We start from the raw sequence: 13535 nt of genomic DNA on the forward strand, positions 1-13535 counted from the left end.
ATTTTATTTTTCATAATGCGATTTTCAATTTTCCTGTCTACAGCTACACCTTCTCCAAAGTGCAGGAGCGCAGCGACACCTACTGGAAGTTCCAGCGTCACAACCTGATTGTGGAGTACCACTCGAGGCCCTGCCTCGCACCGCCCTTCATCATCATCTCACATCTACACCTTTTCGTCAAGAGATACATCCGCCAAATTCCATCAGTCAAAAGCAAACACTTTGGTGAGGGGTAGCAAGTGCACCATGAAAAGAGAGGACATGAGTAAAAGGAGGATTTGGCAGCATTTAGTAGGGAAAGGATGGAGCGGTAAGAAAAACTATAGTGAAGATGACCTACAGTACAGCTGTGTCTTCTTGGGATGCCAGGACAGTTGGACCAAAGTCAGGCTCCTGCTCCCTTTTATAGCCAAGAAGAGAGAGCTGTCTCTGCATTCTTGGTAGCATGTAGAGTTGTTTGTCAGATGATGTGTGGCTCCACCAAGGTTCCACATTGTCAGCGATACTGTTTTTTAGATTTCTGTGTTCAAGGAAAACAACTGGTATACCTCAGATGCATTCTAGATTAGTTGACTTGCTCAGGAACAGAAGGGTGCTGAGCCCAGGACAAATTTAGTCCTATCATACATTGGACTTTAAGGAAAGAGCAGGGGGCTCAGGTAACTAGGAAGAAGTCAGAACAGAAGCATGCTCCTTCACTTTGAAAGGATCCAGTTGAGGTGGGGTTTGAGCATCTGTCCACAATGGCTCACAGGCACAGCATGTGTTCCCGTTTTGGGTACCAGTCTCCAACTGGTGGAGGATCTCCCACGGATATCCACAAACAATGTGCATCCATGTGTGCTTTCTAATCTTTGCCCTCATTCCAGTCAATTTACTGATCTTCTCCGTCCTCAGTTCTGGAGCTGCGGGGCAGGAAGGCCAGCCGCCTCAACACATGGGAGGCTATCCAGAAAGAAAACCTCCTCTCAGCTCAGAATAAGCTGCAAAGGGAGAGTGACACAGCACGACTTAAATATACATCTGTCAAGTAAGTTGCCCTTGTTATTGTTGTGACTTTATCTAATGTTAACAATGTGAATGTGGAAGAGCCATTTCCTTCTCAAGGTTAGACCTAACCATTCATTACATATACAACTAGAATGGCACTCGGAGAGCGCAGACCTCCGCCAAGGTTCGTGACTTTAAAAACAGATCACAGCTCACAGCTGGCGGTACCGTGAGGTGGTCGGCTTGTTATTATTAACACGGTGTGTTTCCGTGTAACGTATCGGCGGATGCCTCTCTCATTCAGCAGCCTTGTTATGTCTGTATAACGTTACACTACGTTGTCTCTCATCCCGTCATCTACCGCTTTTTTCTTTCTCACCGTGGACTGCCAGCAGCTCCCGCACCTCAATGTCTCGCCACACATCCACACACGTATCTCTCTGCTCTCAGAAGGAAGGAGGCGGGGTTCACGCGTCATCAACTCGTCATCAAATACACTGCGCATGTGTTATACCCTGTGGTCTTAATGCTCAGGCTGATCGGAATCCTTAAAAAAAATCCTGAATCCGGATCGCCGCCAAAATCGAATGAATTGTTCATTGTGCTACACTCCAGCCCTCCACAAAATTTCATTCAAATCCATCACAAACTTTTGAAGTAATCCTGCTAACAGACGGACAGACGGACAAACAAACAAACCAACGCCAGTGAAAGCATAACCTCCTTCCTAGGCCTTTGGCCTTGGATAAGTAAGATAGGTAATTAAATTAGACTGACAAACAGAAATGTGGAACATACAAACCCAGCCAATACATCAACATTAAATGATTAAATATATTGATATTGGCCTATATGTCAACTAATAACATAATCACACAGAAACCTCATATATGTTAGAGAAACAGTGTCTCCATAGTTAAACACTGACAAGTTTATTTTTCCATTGTAAAATTTCCTGCTCACCACATTCTATATAGTAATACTATTTACAATATCCTGGTCACAGTTATTTTTAGTGATTTTCTAATGTTTGTGTATATATATATATATATATATATATATTATGTGTTCATATTAAATGTCACTGACCAAAAATGTAATCACACCTTTCATTGAGGTTATACATTTACTGTGTCTCCTACTTATAGAAATTTCTGAAGTCCTTGTTGTGATCATTCCGTCTTGTTGAACTGAGCTGAACTCGGACTGACATTCTAGCTGAGGCTTGCAGCGGGATTATTTACATGTGTTTGTTTCTGCAGGGTGGACAGTGTGCTAAAGCAGATGGCAGAGATCCGTGACCACGACCGGAGGTTGCGGCTGCTGGAGACAGAGGTTAGTCCACTGACACCAGCATACCTTAGTGAAAGATCTAGTGAGCCTAATCTGTACCAGTCATCATCAGTTATATCCAGGCTCTTTTCAAGGCCAGAGAACATGGTGCTGTTTTACCAAAGAATTCTTTTTACAGAGTCTTTGTATTTAATTTTGAGATATCCCTTACTAGGAAACAGCTATCACAGCAAGAGGCTTCTTTATCCCAGAGCCACAACTGAATATTTGACAGGTTGTCCATCTGCAGCTCCAAGTCTTTACCATTCATTTTGGCCACAATATTATTATTATTATTTTTATTCATGGCATTTTCCTCATTAAGTCCAGATCAAATAAAAAGAGCCCACCTATTTTGACAGTAGGTGCTACTTTGTTTCATTGTGTACAATCTCTCATGTATGGATAGATATGAGTATATATTTGAGTGTAGAGAGAGTGTGTGTGTGTACGTGTGTGTGCGTGTGTGTGTGCCCGGTGTGTCTGGTTTCCCTGCAGCTGTCAGCTCTGCCTACTCAGCACTCATCAATCTGTCCATGTATCTTTCTCCCAGCTGGAGTACTGCTGCAGCGCCCTCTCCTGGATGACAGACGCTCTGTCTCAGAGTAATCTGATAAAGGCTGGCCGTCCCCCTCCGCTCCTCAGAGGTAAAATCACTGGACATCTAAACCATAACCTCTTAAAGAAAGTTCTGTTTCGTCTTTTTGTTTTCAGTAGTTCATTGGTATACAGGCAACATGAGCAGTCAGACGATCCAACAGGTTTTCATATGATAGAGCTATTTTTGTCTTTTTTAGGGGTGACAGGGGGTCTTTAGGGGGAGATGGCAGGTCAGCAGTTTACGCCACATAGAAGTGGTGTACGTTATCTGAACCATACAGATGCAGCTCAGCACTGTTTTTCTAGTCGTAAATCTGTAATAAACATTGTGTTTTGGTTCAGCGCCTATATTCAAATGTTGAAAAGTTTAGAGTGTATGAGGGCTTAGAACATTATGATTGAAGTGTATGATGGCCATTCCCATGCTCAATTATGTCTCATAGGTTGTTGCAGCAATTTTTGGGTTGATAATACACAGATTTGGTGATAAATGTAATAAAATCGTTTACCACTCAAGAATTGATTAAAAAAAAAAAAGTAAAAAATTAGGACACCAATACCTTGAGGAACACCATAGAACAATTCATGCTGTGATTCGGTATCAAAAACCTTTTGACATTTGGAGATTTCTGCAAGGATTGCATTTTTCGGCAATTGGATGGCGAGCACTTCCAAGCTATCCGTCCTCTGAATGCTCTAGGTCTCTAGTTTGTGGTTGTAAAGTTTCATGAGGCTGTGATTATCCTAGAGGTCGCCACAGGTCAGTTTCAAAATATGGTCTCACTACAATGAAATGGCTACTATGGGGGACTAACATCATCACACATAAATACAATTGAGCTCATTGAATCCAAAATAGTGTCAGCTTCACAGTGATACCCAATTTATGTGATTCCAGAGACTGTTTAGGGACCCCAGTATGTAGAAATATTCAAACATGCCATTTTTAGAAAAGCCAAATAGCCATATTTATACTGAATGCAAAAAACTGCATGGTTTTTGCCCCAAACTGCATGGGATTAGCATAAAGTGGGCATGTCTGTAAAGGGGAGACTTAGATCCTAGAAAGTTATCAAGCTTATTATGATACCAGTATCTTCACTCTAACTGGCATTACTGAGCCTACTACGGCCTCTGAAAGACAATAATGTTGAAGAGGTTAAGATGTGATGAAATTTGCATCCAAATCGGATGAAAACATAACACTATATTATAATTAATTGTTGTATAATTAAATTATCAGATTAGCCATTAGTTGTAGATACATATTAATCTCCCAGAGGTGCTGTGCCTGTAGCATCTGGACCAGCCTGTAATGATTCGTCCATTCTCTTAGAGAATCACTCTTTTGTCTTGTTGAAGGATCCTATCTGGGAATAATAATAGTTTTTTTTTCTTCTGTTGTAGATCTGACTCCACTTTCTCCAAGCTGACCCCCTGAACTCCATGATCACACACACACACACACACACACACACACACACACACACACACACACACACACACACACTATGTGTAACGCACACACACACACACACAGAGTTTACTCAGGGCCATTGTGTCAAAGTGCACTGTATTTGCTATTCAGGTGGTCGAAAGAATTACCATCTCTGTAGTTTCCCTCAGAGCTTTTTAGCCTCTTTTAGCTCATTGTTTTGATTCTGCTTTCCAGTCTGCACCCTGTTTTTTTATCCACTTCATTTATCCATATTTAAAATAAAGATACAAGTAGGGAAATAAATCAACTTCGACTAATACAGTGCAGTATGAATGTGTGTTTCAAATTATACCTGTCATATATAATATATAATAAAGGAATATATAATATAAGTGCCAGATAGAAGGTCTATTCTAAATCTCTAATACCAAATTTCCATATTTTTTTCCCCCGTCACTTATATTGTTAAACACACACAATGTGTTCGTTATGCTTGTTATGTAATGTTTGTGTTATTGTTTATGAATTGTACCTTGTTCTTTTTTTATAATCTCATTATTACTTGACACTTTGGCAATATTGTCCCTGTTATATTCATACCAATAAAGCATGATGAATTGAACTGAATTATATTCAGTCAATGGTTGTGTTATGTGTTATGCTGCATAGTAAGAATCTGGAATTAAAGCCCATGTAGGCATGAATGGCACAAATGTTTTTTTTTCCATATGAGAGGATGGCTCAATAAAAGGTGTCGGAGGTGTGAGGCTCCTCCTGCATCACCTTATCTAACTAGCTCACTGTGGCTCTGCTAATAAAAAGTGCCATAACATGGCTTTGGCTGTGTCCAAAATCACTCCCACCTGTCTTTCTCCCTACAAAATAAACACAGATCTTTCACCATTTGCCATGTATGCATTCACATCAAATAAAAAGGGGCAAAATTCGATCAAACTTGCTCAATCGCAAAGAAGTTTTTACGCTCGCTTGGTTTTTTACTTTGTCGAAAAAGAGTTGATGCAGTAAAAGGTATACAGAAACGCCTTTGCCAAATGAATTCTGTCGCAGCGAACATTTAACTCACATAACTGATCAGCTGTTTCCGCTGTTGGCGTCTTCCCGGGTATATGTTTATATTGTCTTTGCCTCCGGAAAGCATGATGACAACATGATCAATACTAGCTGACCGAGATCTCTCCTTTTTTCTCTCGTAAATCGGTTAAGGTGACTTGTTTTTTCTTTTGGTTCACAACCGCTATTTCTTCTTCTACTCTGTTTACTGATGGATTACAGCCATGCTTAATACATAGCCTATAGCGCCAACTACTGAGGAAACTATGCAGCCTGGTTTATTCACTCCAAACCAGTTGATGGAAATGCGCCAAATTCACATTTCTTTGTTGCGATATTTCAAAAGTTCACTTAAAGGGACTGCTTGTAACTTTTTAAGCGTATAAATGTACCGGGTCGGGACACATGTGCGCTCGCATATCTGCGCTCGCGTGTTGCCGGAGCCTCTGCTCCGCTGCCTGCTTGCCTTCACTCAGCAGACAGCGCGCGCGTTCTCGCTGTCTCGCTCCACCTCTAGACGTGAACACGCGCTCACTCCACACTGCAGAAGAGTTAGTTTAGCTCTGAGAATATCTAGTGAATCTAGTGGACGTTTGTGCAGAAATAACTGCTGCAGCTCCTCCAGACCAACAGAGGTTTCCCGTGTCTTGTGACGTGACAGGGCTCCGCAGAGAGAAACGTTATCACCGGCACCCGGTCGGAGACGGTAACGTTTCTCTTCCTGCTCAACCCTGGCACCGACCCGCCGAGCAGGAAAAGCAAGCATTGATTCATGGAGAGACCTTCGTCTGGTCAGCTAACATTACTGCCAAGCAGCTGAAATATAGAGTGATATTGTGCTTTTAGTTGACGTGTGTCGCATCACTGTTTTGAGCGATGCTCGTTCAGGTATATTTAGAGCGAGCAAGCGCGAGTCCGACGTTGACTTTCGTTGACTTCACGGCCACAGGTGTCGCTGTTAACAAGCATTTCTGAAAGTTAAAAAATAGTCACTTTTAAGATTTGCTTGACAGTTGAATGTAAACACAGCTAGTAAGGAGCCCAGAACCAACTGTTTTAATGCACAATATCATTCTTAATTTCTCTTGTTCAATTAAACAGATGCATAGTTTCATGAGGATTCCATAGTTGGTTGGTTGTTTTGCCTGCCCTTGCTCTCTGTCCCTTCCTCCAGCCCATGTAACAAAGGTTACAATATTGTAACCCTAGTTCTATAAGCACAGGCAGAGCCCTATACTGGACTCTATGGGTAATACCCTCCTCCAATCACACACACGCATTCGCTCACTGGGGTCTGTATAAACGTAGCCAGCCAATCAGGACATGGCTACTGACTACGTGCATAACCACAGTATATAAGTCCAGGCAGCGCTGGACGCTGGACAGCGCCTCCTCTGCCTCCTATATGAGCAAATGCACTTGGGTTCTCACGATCAAAATTAGCCTTTGATTTTGACCATCAAAATCAAAAGCAGAAGACGAGGGGATTGAACAAGGGTTAAGGTGTTGTAACCCTAGTTTTATGACATATCTCCAGCTTGGACCTTTCTATATCGGTCTCGCATGGGCCAACCTTCCCTTTTTGGAAGGTCTGGCAGCTGTGAGGGCTGAGACAGGATATTACAGCTTTCTAGCTGCCTCCCCACAGCTGGTCACTTGTCCTCTAACACAGTTAGATGAGGAGTGCCGACACATCTGAGTGTTAGCTGAATGGAAATGAGGGACACTGAGTTATTTTTTCCAGTTCTACAGCGGTCCTCCTCCGTTTAGGGGCGTTAAAGAGGTGAATCTATCCTCCCAGATGGAAATGGATTACCTCTTAGCAGAGATCCAGGACATGTTACAGAAACAGGCTGTGTCTGTTGTCCCCAATAAACTGACGTTCAGCTTTGCCCTGGATCCCCGCAGGATCTTTAGCAGATGTGTGGACACGATGCTTCACCCGCTGCATGACTGAAGCATGAAGGTCTTCTTTTACCTCATTGTCATCGCCAAGTCTGGAGAATGGGCTATATTCCACATGGCCCAATTGATCTTACACCTAACCAAATTGGGGTTCACAATCAACTGAAAGAGGAGCAGCCCCTATACCACACCAACAGGTGGAGTATCTGGGGGGTTGGGATCGACGCGTGCAGGCTGCGGGTTGCTCTGTCGGACCACAGACGGACGGCCCTGCTGCAGGCAGTTTGTAACTTCGGCGGAGTGTAACAGTAACGGCGTTGACTGTCTTGCAGGCGCTGGGGTTTAGGGCAGCTGCCCATCCAGTGGTACCACTGTGGCTCCTACACATACAGCGCCTGCAGAGGTGGTTTGCCAGCCTTCTCTTGGATGCCAGGAAGCACAAGGTTCGCTTGCTTACAATTCCCCCTTCAGTACAGGATGACCTGCAATACTGGGGGTCCCCACAAAACCTGTTGCAGGGAACACCGACAAGTGACCTCCTACGTCACGGTGTTCAAGACCTGCCTGGGGAGAGTGGTAGGTGGTGTGTGGCCCTGATGCAGGACCGACACATCAACCTCCTTAAGCTACAGGCAGTATTATTGGTCCCCCAATACTTCAGGATACTGATACCTGTTTTTGAGTACCAACAACGAGTTCTGTCCACTGCCCTGTTGAGGATGGCGGAGACCATGTGGCTGTGGGCCTCAGAGCATGTGTTGTTTCTGAAGGCTCTCCATATTCCCGGATCAGGGGAGCAGTGGTGCATCTGTTCGTCAACTGACGCAACACCCACTGTCCGCTGTGGTTATCCCGGGTACGGCACGATGATCCGCCCTTGGGGGTGGATGCGTTTGCGCACATGCTATGGCCAAGAAAGCTGCTTTACGCCTTTCTGCCTCTCTATCTCATCCTTCCCCTGTTAGAGACAGTGAGGAAGCAGCAGTTGTCGGTCATTCTGGTAGCCCCACGTCACCGCTCAGCACCGTGGTATGCAGAAATGACTCAGATGATGGCGGCCCAGCCTTGACAGGCTGAGGAGGGCTGGACTGTCTGTACTGGTTGTGCAGACCATTCAGGCAACAAGAATGGGATCCACCACTGCCTGTTGGAGGGAAAAGTGGTGGCTAGACCCCTTGTCCTGTGAAGTTGGGTCTATTCTCTCCTTTTTGCAGTTTTTGATGGATAGAGGGCTGTCTCAGGCCACTGTCAAAGTGTATGCAGCAGCCATACCAGACCAGTCTTTGGCCACCCTCTCCTGAAGCGTTTCTTCCAGGGGGTCAGGAAGCAACGCCCAGTCATGCGTGCGTCCTCCCCACAGTGGGAACTGCCATTGGTGCTCGAGGCCTTGGGGAAAGATCCCTTTGAACTTCTGGGGCGTTCCTCTCTGAAGGCGCTGTGATTCAAGACAGCTTTCCTGCTTGCACTGACCTCAGCTAAGTGATTGTGTGAACTAACCACCCTGACGGTGCACCCTAGTTGCTTGCTGCTTTGTGGTGACCGCAGCAGGGCTACCGTCAGACCAAATCCCTCCTTTGTTCCCAAGAACGTAGGAGTTCTTTCACGTCTAGGGTTATACAACTGGATGGTGTTTGTCTTTCCCCCGATGCGGGGGACAGGAAGGCAAAGTTGTATCTGCTTCGCCCAGTTTGTGCATTGGCATGTTATGTTAAACACGCAGGCAGGACATGCATTCATCGGGCTCCACCCAGTGTACCCATTGAGTCCAGTAGAGGGCTCCTGAGCCGCTCCTTGAAGAGGGTGTGGAATAGTAGACAGCGGTTTATGCAAATTTCAGTGGGCGAATGCGTGCGTGTGATTGGAGGAGAGTATTAACCATAGAGTCCAGTAGAAAGATCCACCTGTGAATATAGAACTAGAGTTACAATATCATGACCTTCGTTCTTGGAGACCAGTCTTTTCTTCACCCGGTTGAACTCCTTTCTTCATTAAGCCATACCAGCGCTTGTGTCCAGGAAAAACTTCAGTGTTACTCAATTGTGTAGTATTGCTCCCTTTTCCTGTGATGTGATGGCTGTGGAGCGTAGTGCCATCTCACTGTCCTGGTACTTCAGAAGGCGAACGATTAGGGGTTGTAGGTTGGACTCCAGAATGGGGCGTGGGGCGAGTGAGGAGCGTTGAGGTCTTGGTTGTTGAAGGAGGCTGTGTATTTGGGCTGTGTTTCATGGTCAAATCTTGTTTCCTCCTTTGTCTTGTTGTCTTGTTTGCAAGTGGCCACACTTAGTTCCAGTTTAGTTCACAATTAGGATGAGAATATTGCTTTTTTGGGAGCTCAGAGCCTGGCTTCTGCCTTGTTTCGCTGCATCCCGTGACCCCTAAAATCTTGAGCATGCACGCTGCGAGTCCATGCATGAGACGGTACAGATGGACTTACTGTGGTAATTGTGTTGATGCTACATGTCGATTATTATTAAATAATACAAATGTCATGACAGTAGCGACATAACAAATGACCTGGAAACAATAAAAGTTAGATTTCATTTATAAATCAAAATGCAAAACAATTATTAACACCAAAAGAACTATCTATAGTATCAACCAAACTGCAGATGTGAGTCTTTCCAAACTCCATCAGAAATTTTACTCACAGTCTAACAGGCAAACAGGCTAGCAAGGACTGATTCTACTGTCTGACGACTCATGAACAAATATGGTAAGGCAAAAGCTCCCAGTCGGCCTCAGTATTCTTCGGCATACCGCTGTTTGGCATGTACGGGAAGTGTTGAGGTTCAGAAAGTCTGTACGAGAGCTGATATCAGCAGCCAATCGTGTCGATTCAGGTTGAGTCGAGTATACAGGTTTGTAGTACTGAATGGTCTCAGCAGCGAGCACATATAACTACGGGAAAACCCCAAGAGGAAAACAGGATTCAGTCAGTCACCACCCACACTGCTTGAAGCTAGACCTAGAACTAACACTATTCCAGGTTGTATATGCTTCCATCTATTTATACGTCTGGCAATTAGACTGGTAACATATAAGAGTCAAGTAGACAAGAAAGGCTGTATAGCTTTGTCGAACTTAAGAGTCCAAGCATATGGCTGTTTCCAGGAGGCAGTAGGTACCAGTGCAGACCCGGTGCGAATACAAAAAAGTAGTATTCATCAGTAGATAGTTAGTTCATCTTCAGCCAGCCAGCACTACATCTGAGCTTGAATCTTGAAACTTGAAACAGGAGTGAGAAGATTCAAGCTCATGCATAGACACACACACACACGCACACACACACACACACACATGCATGCACACACATACTCATACACAGACACAGACATAGACACACACACACACACACACACACACACACACACACACACACACACACACACACACACACACACACACACACACACACACACACACACACACACACACACACACACACACACACACACACACACACACACAGTCCCCTTGGGTAACTGTATCGTGGAAAGTGATTTCCTACTTTAGACAGTCCCTACATGGAAAGAGTTTGGGTTGGATGTGGCACTGGATCAGATTCAGGGAGGCAAATGAGTCCTGCTGGAGAATGTCAGATCCGGTTGATGAATGGGTTATTGCACTTGCTGTCATCTCTTTACCCCACGGCACCCTGTCCGACACCAAAAATAAAAACATATTCTTTTTCTTTTTTACCCAGACATGAAGGTTAAATGAGGTCCTGTGTTAGGATCTTTATTCGGGTTTCAACATCTGCCCCAAGCTAAAGCAGACGGGTAAAAATGTCAGATCTGCTATTATTCCAAACTGAGTCTCTTTAAGACTGTACGGGAAGGAGGAATTAAACAGTAGTAGTAGTTAACTCCATTGGTAAAGTGGGTCAATGCAGGCAGAGTCAGTGGTCCAAAGTAAGAGAGAAGAAATGTCTTTGGCATGTCTGAGCTCATCTCCACTTTCAGCCACTTTGCAGTCTTCATCTCGATCTGATCTCCTCTCTCATTTTGTCCTTTGCTCTTTGAGACTCAGCTGTTTCTTACAGCCACTGGTCTATCACCGTTAGAAACTTCATTAGGAACTTGTGTCAAACGTGTGCCGTTGTCCCAAAAGTGATGTGCTTTCTTAAGCTTTTATGTCAAATGTGCCAGGCTGGGATTGGTTGGCTGTGCAATCATCTGGTGCCCCTGTTTTATTTGACTGAGGGACTTCATGATAATCTACAACACATTAAGAACAACTCACAGGCCTTCATTTTCTCTCAGTCTTGGTGTCCTGGCTGACTGGAAATGAAAATCTGAGCTGTGACATGTTCCAGCACTAATGATGTAATTGACTTTATCTATGATATGTACAAAGATTATAGATCATTCAACCAGGACTGATACAATTACACCAGTGAGACCTTTACCAAAACTTGACCCTAACTGACCCCAAAATCGAATGTAAACGTAGTAAAAAAGTAAAATCAAAAGATGCGTCAATTCAGTTTGAATAAAATACTTATAATTTTAAAGTAGCATTTGTGTGTGCAGAAATACAGAAATGTGGTTAATGGATTTCGAAAACTATCACTGGCATCACAGCATTATTGAAAAACAAGTAGATGTATTTATTGACTTGAGTCAAGTTGGGTTTAAGAGGTGTTTCAGAGGTTCCTGTCATTGACCTCTTTCTTCATGTGTGTGTAGGTGAGAACTGAGAGGGGGTGTGGGGATACTGTGCTGGTCCCACACAGACAGAGCCAAAGAGGCTCACATTACACTGACTCTTGCAGTGTGTGGTTTTAAATAGAGTGGTTGTCAACTCCTCCCTGCACAAATCCATTTATTTTGGGGGAAGTGTGTAGGGGGAGGGACAGGCAAGAAGATGGGATAGAGATCAGTGTCCGGCTTTGGCCTATACCCTTGGTCGTGCATGCACTGTACTGGCTGTATCAGCATGGTGGCGATACTGGAGGTATAGGACAGAATATGTCTTGATAGTGGTACAGTGGTTAGCACTGCTGCCTCACAGCAAGAGGGTCGCAAGTTCAAACCTGGCATAGGCCCTTCTGTGTGGAGTTTGCATGTCAGCGTGGGTTTTCTCCGGGTTCTCCGGCTTCCGTCGGTTAGGTTAATTGTTGACCCGCAGGTGTGACTGTAAGCGTGAATGGTTGTCTATCTCTATCTCTATGTGTCAGCCTTATGATAGTCTGGCAACCTGTCCAGGGTGTACCCCGCCTTCGCCCAATGTCAGCTGGGATTGGCTCCAGCCCCCCCTGCAACCCTGAATAGGATAAGCGGATACAGTTAATGGATGTATGGATTTGGTTTTGATAATGGCCCAGTAGCTCAGAATAATGATTAGGAAGACCAACAGTCTGAGGCCTCACTGGTGGCCCCTATACTTGCTACATTACACCTCACAATACGATTGTGTTGGGCAGAACAAAGCTCTAGCTAGACCTAGAGCTAAGTGTTTGTCCTGAGGGAAGCGAAAGATCATAGGGTTGTTGAAATGGATTAAAGGATATAGGGGGGAAAATCATGCAAATTGCATGGCAATCTGCCCATTAGATCATGAGATATCTCAGGCCAGTGTCTCTAGGAATTAAGCCCCATTTGGACTGGATTGTGTGGATTGTGCAGAGCACCGCTAACTATAAATGTTAACTATAAATGCCCAGGCCTGTGTCCAACAATTTGTGCAACTTTCCGAAACTGACAATCTGACATTCACGTGCACATCACAGAGTGACTGGCCTGGTGTATGAAGGTGGGAAAAAAGAGACTACTTCTGTCACTTTCTACATGTACAAGTGAATGCAACACCATGAATATCTTAAAGGAGGGACTGTTATTTAGAGAAATGGTATTCCTCTTTGATCAATTACTATGTTTTGCCCCCCTCTGACCGCAAGCTTTCCCCCTGTCCGAAAAGGAACAGCTATAAATACTTTTGCCTTCAGCCATGGTTGGACGAAGTAATTTGTTTCAAGCACACCCCGGCGTTAAGGTCAGGGTGGTGGATGGGCATGTAGCATCTCCAACTTTCATGCTGGAGACTTGAGTTAGCATCATAAGACAAGCGACCAATGTTGGCATTTTGTAATCTTAAATGTAACCATGATCTTTCCCTGATGTTTTAGTTGTCTAACCTAAACTTATCTTAACCACAGTTTATTGGCCATAGTCATGATCTTTCTCAAACCTAAACAGGT

At 44.3% G+C, this 13535-nt stretch overlaps 1 protein-coding gene across 1 annotated transcript in view; it reads left to right on the forward strand.

Moving 5' to 3' along the window:
* The window catches only part of trpm4a (transient receptor potential cation channel, subfamily M, member 4a), a 34966-nt gene extending 29989 nt beyond the window's left edge, over positions 1-4977 (forward strand). The window contains exons 24-28 of the mRNA XM_074655086.1: positions 44-225; positions 898-1030; positions 2253-2325; positions 2876-2969; positions 4330-4977. Coding sequence (XP_074511187.1) covers positions 44-225; positions 898-1030; positions 2253-2325; positions 2876-2969; positions 4330-4355 — 508 coding nt within the window. The 3' untranslated portion in view covers positions 4356-4977. The remainder of the gene's footprint in view (positions 1-43; positions 226-897; positions 1031-2252; positions 2326-2875; positions 2970-4329) is intronic.
* Positions 4978-13535: the final 8558 nt, after the last annotated feature.

This window comes from Sebastes fasciatus, chromosome 13, assembly GCF_043250625.1.
Source record: "Sebastes fasciatus isolate fSebFas1 chromosome 13, fSebFas1.pri, whole genome shotgun sequence".
Classification (NCBI taxonomy): domain Eukaryota; kingdom Metazoa; phylum Chordata; class Actinopteri; order Perciformes; family Sebastidae; genus Sebastes; species Sebastes fasciatus.